We start from the raw sequence: 4567 nt of genomic DNA, 5'->3' as shown, positions 1-4567 counted from the left end.
TGCTTTGAACTCATCTATTGAAGTACCTTCGCATCCTCTACCTGTATGCTTCAACTCTAACTGCTGCATCTTTTTTCAGCTCTTCTGCACAGTCCAAGTTAATTTTCAAGGTTCCATTACTACCTAGCTCTTCATGTTCAATTGTTATTTTATTAGGATGCCTATTTCTACTGGTACCACTGCTTCGGTCCAATATACAAGGGAAAAAGGGGTTTGGCCTGTTGCTTGCCGAGGTGTGATCCTGTATGCCCATAGTATACTATTTAGCTCCTCTGCCCAATTAGCTTTCTCCCCATCTAACCTCTTCTTTAACCCTTGTAGTATGGTTCGATTTGTAACTTCAGTAAGGCCATTAGTTTGGGGATGAGCCACCAAAGAGAAATGGAGTCTGATGTGTCAGTCTTCACAAAAGGATCTAAAGGCTTCTGAGTCAAACTACTTCCTATTATCAATAACAATCCTATGGGATATGTCATGCCTGAATATTACATTGTTCATGAAGAAGCTAATGATTCGAGCTAGGGTGATGGTACTGAGGGCTTCAGCTTCTACCCATTTGGAGAAGTGATCAATTACCACTACGACGAATTTTCCCTACCCAATTATTGTAGGAAAAGGTCTCAGTATGTCTATCCGCCATTAAGCAAAAGGCGAAGCTGAACTTAAAGGTTGTAATTCTAAAGAGGATTTCCTGGGTACACAATCATATTTTTGGTAACTAATATAATGGGGAACGTATTGGGAAACATCTTTCTTTATTTTTGGCCAGTAGTACCCTAAGAGTAGTATTTTCCTCAGCATCGCATCCGAGCCTTCACGTGCTCCACAAACACTTTCATGGGTCTCCCTTATAACGTAGTTTCCCTCTTTTTCAGTTAGGCACTTCGCCCAAGGGTGTGATTTTGATCTCTTGTAGACTTCTTCGTCCTTAAATGCATAATTTATAGCTTTCCTGTAAAGTCTGATCGCTTCTTACCTATTGTCAGATCGGGCATCATTCTATATAAAGTCTATAATCGGGCTCATCCAATTGCTGTTAGGTTGAGACATGAGGATTTCGTTCAGTTCATAACTTGGTTGGCTATGGTGTTCGACCATTACTTCTTTAGGCAATTCTTCTCTTCGTGTTGCGGTCTTAGCTATTAGTATCTACTTTGTTGTTGTTTACCCGATCTATCTGGGTTATCTTCCATGTGCTACCTTCCTCTTCTAGCTTATGTAAGAGCGATAAAGCTAGAGAGTGGTATTTAGTTAAGTTCGCCTCTTTAGTGATAAATGTGCCTATTATCTAGTTGGCCACAAGCGGCGAGTGTAGGAAGATATGCAGTGTAAGGGTTCATACTTCGAGTGCTAGTTTGGGTCCTGCAATTAACCCTCATACTTAGCACCATTATTGGTTGTTGTAAAGTCCAAATGCAAAGCATACTGCACCTTTATCTTCCCTAGCCCTTACAGTATGATCCCCGCAGCAGCTCCCAAACTTTCCAAGTCCCATTAGCATGTAATTGGCAGATGTTATTGTTCGGGTTCACGACTTCAGCTTTCGGCTCGCTCTCTTCTTGTTTTTAAGAGAATTCGGCAACAAAGTCTGCAAGTACATGGGCTTTCATGGCAGTACGAGGTGTATACTTGATATCAAATTCTCCCAATCTATCGACCACTCCACTAACCTTCTGAAGTTTCAACTCGGTATAATTTTTTTAAAAAGGATAGTTAGTTCAGACAAATATAACATAAGATTGGAAGTAATGATGTAACCTGCTCGCCAATGTGAGGATGGCAAAAGCCAGCTTTTCAATGCTATGGTATCGCAGCTCGGCACCTCGGAGGACTTTGCTGGTGTAACAAAAGGGCTACTGCTCATCTCCTTTTTCTCTAACTAGGACTGATGGGACTGTGCTTGCGGTAGCAGCTAGGTACAAGTACAAATGTTCATCCTTTTTGGGCCTACTTAGGAGAGGAGCTAAAGATGGGAACTCTTTTATCTTTTCAAAGGCGAGCTAGCACTTGTAGTCCCATTGAAAGCCCTTTAATTGTTATAAGGTTTGGTAGAAAGACATACACCTCTTAGCCGAGCATGAGATGAAACGTCCTAAAGCTGTGATTCGACCATTCAACTGCTGGATTTCATGGATGTTAGTAGGTGCTTGCATCTCCAAGATTATTTTGATCTTCTTAGGGTTTGCATTAATTCCCCTTTGCGATACCATGAATCTTAGGAACTTGCCCACTTTAACCCCTAATGTGCATTTGTTTGGGTGTAGCTTCATGTTGAACTTGTTTAGGATTTCAAATGCTTCCTCCAAGTCTTTAGGATGGTTTGTAGCTTGAGTACTTTTGATGATCATATCATCCACATACACTTCCACCGTGCTCCCTATCTGATTTTGGAACATGCTTTCACTAGCCTCTAGTATGTAGCTCCTGCATTCTTAAGACCAAAGGGCATTACCTAATAATAATAAATTCTCTTGTCTATAATAAAGCTCATTTTGTCCTCATCCAGCTTGTTCATTCTTATTTGGTGATATCCAGCAACTGCATCTACACAGATATATACTTCATAGCCAGCTGTTGATCTACCAGTTGATCTATGTTACGTAGTCAGTAAGAATCTTTAGATCATGCTTTATTCCTATTGGTAAAATTGACACACAACCTCCACCTTCCATTGGACTTAAGTACCAGAACCACATTCGCCAACCATTCTAGGTAGTTAACTTCCCTTATGAACCTTGCTTGCAACAATTTATCTACCTCTACTGCTATAGCTCGTTGTCTTTCGGGACCATGACTTCCTTTCTCTTGTTTCACCGGCTTGTAATCTAGATCAATCTGAGCTTATGGGATATGATGTCAAGGTTAATTTCAATTATGTCTTTAGTCATCCAGGCGAAGCTGTTGACATTATCTTGTAAAACCATTTTAATATCATTTTGCACTTCTACGGGTAGTTCGGCTCCCAATGCTGGCGTTTGCCTGGCTCTACTTCCCATGTGATCAGTTCGCCTACAAGTGTCAGGCTTGAATCCAAGGTATGTCTGGGTATGTCAAACGGCTAATGTTCGTCTAGCATTGTGGACGTTTCTCCTTCTGGCATCCACATAATAGATAGGGAGAGAGGTACCCCTTTCAGTGCTATCGTGTACGCCTCCCGAGCCATCTTTTGATCTCCCCTTACAGCAAATACTTCATCATTATATGAGTAGAATTTCATAGTGAGGTAGTTGATGCATGTGGTTGCCTCCAATTCATACAAGGTCGATCTGCCTAGTATGGCATTGTATGGAAAGTGAATATCTACTACCATGAATTTTGACTTGAGCCTTCTTAATACACCTTCGGCTCCGAGCTCTAAGGTCACATCTATGGATCTAGATACTTGAATAGACTCGCCTGCTAGGCCAACTAGAGGGGTTCGGACAGGTTCCAGCTTCGTCTGGTCTAACTTCAAGGCTTTAAAGACCTCCATAGTTAACAAATTTACCACACTACCCTTATCTACTAAGATTTTTTTCACTAAAAAATTTTCCAAGATCCCTTTAATTACCAAGGCATCACTGTGTGGGGTATGTACATGCTCACCATCTGTCTCAGAGAAAGAAATGGGCGATCTCATGCTCGACTTTTGCTGGGGTAGGATAGAATAAATTTCCCTAGCGCTCCTTTTTCTGACTGAGTTGCTGATGCGTCCCACATCGCCCGCGGAGTACATCATGGGCTAGTGTATAAGGTTGGATTCAGTCCTTCCCCTACGAGCTAGCTTTTGGGTGAAGTTAGGGGTCCAGATCCTTATCATTCGGTATCAGAGCTCTGGCTTCGTAGGGTTGGTGTCTCATGGGGTTCGTCAGAACGCCGACTGAGGCAGTCGGGTCTTATGGGGGTAGGGATGATGCGTCCCACATTGCCCGCGGAGTACATCCTGGGCTAGTGTATAAGGTTGGGTTCAGTCCTTCCCCTACGAGCTAGCTTTTGGGGCGAAGTTAGGGGTCAGATCCTTATCAGTTGCTCTCACCTCTTGACGAGCCACCAAAGATAGTATGGATTGTGCCTAAGGTATGATATTCTCTCACATGCTTTTCTTTCCCTTCAGTTTCCTTTCGAGCTTTCCCCATGAATTCTTTTAGTTCACCCATTTGTATAAGGCGTTCAATCTCTTTCTTCAATTGCAAGCAGGCCTCAGTCTCGTGGCCAACGTCCCCATGGAATTTGCAATACTTGTTCTTGTCTCAGTAACCCGAGGTATCCTCCTTCATCTTTCTAGGGTAGTGAGCTGAACTTTGCTCCTATGCTCTCTCGTCCAAGATAGTATCTTCGAACGTGGCCTATTCAAAGGGATGAACTCTCGATCTTGCTGCGATCTATCATCTCTTGAGTATGGTGTTGTAACAGCATAACTAGCTTGTGGGTATTGGAGGGGCGATGCGAGCGTCTTCTTATTAGAGAGGGGTGTCGTCTATGTCTGGATTTTTCCTCCTTAGGCGACCTTCGATGTTGAGCCTCGTAGGCTTTGTCCAATTTTGTGTATTTGTGGGTCTATGCCATGAGTTCAAAAAAAGTTAGAGGA

The 4567-nt window shown here is 42.6% G+C and overlaps 1 protein-coding gene across 1 annotated transcript; it reads right to left on the bottom strand.

Annotated features, from left to right (window-relative positions):
* Positions 1 to 2036: 2036 nt before the first annotated feature.
* Positions 2037 to 3472, bottom strand: LOC149498204 (uncharacterized). The gene is made up of 3 exons (XM_089717252.1): positions 3128 to 3472; positions 2660 to 2835; positions 2037 to 2424 (listed from the first exon to the last, which is right to left on the bottom strand). Exons 1-3 carry the CDS (start codon positions 3470 to 3472, stop codon positions 2037 to 2039), a joined length of 909 nt encoding a protein of 302 aa, XP_089573378.1.
* Between the last annotated feature and the right edge of the window lie 1095 nt (positions 3473 to 4567).

Source organism: Jatropha curcas, chromosome 2 (genome assembly GCF_041381405.1).
Source record: "Jatropha curcas cultivar XTBG-Jc1 chromosome 2, XTBG_Jcur_1.0, whole genome shotgun sequence".
NCBI classification, from domain to species: Eukaryota; Viridiplantae; Streptophyta; class Magnoliopsida; order Malpighiales; family Euphorbiaceae; genus Jatropha; species Jatropha curcas.
This window is presented reverse-complemented; position numbering and strand designations above follow the sequence as displayed.

Coding starts and splice junctions, on each gene's coding strand:
- LOC149498204 (XM_089717252.1), bottom strand. CDS start 3,472: ATGGAGGTCTTTAAAGCCTTGAAGTTAGACCAGACGAAGCTGGAACCT. Junction 2,836..3,127: donor ACACGATAGCACTGAAAGGG/GTACCTCTCTCC, acceptor CCATAAGCTCAG/ATTGATCTAGATTACAAGCC. Junction 2,425..2,659: donor AAGTCCAATGGAAGGTGGAG/GTTGTGTGTCAA, acceptor TTAAGAATGCAG/GAGCTACATACTAGAGGCTA.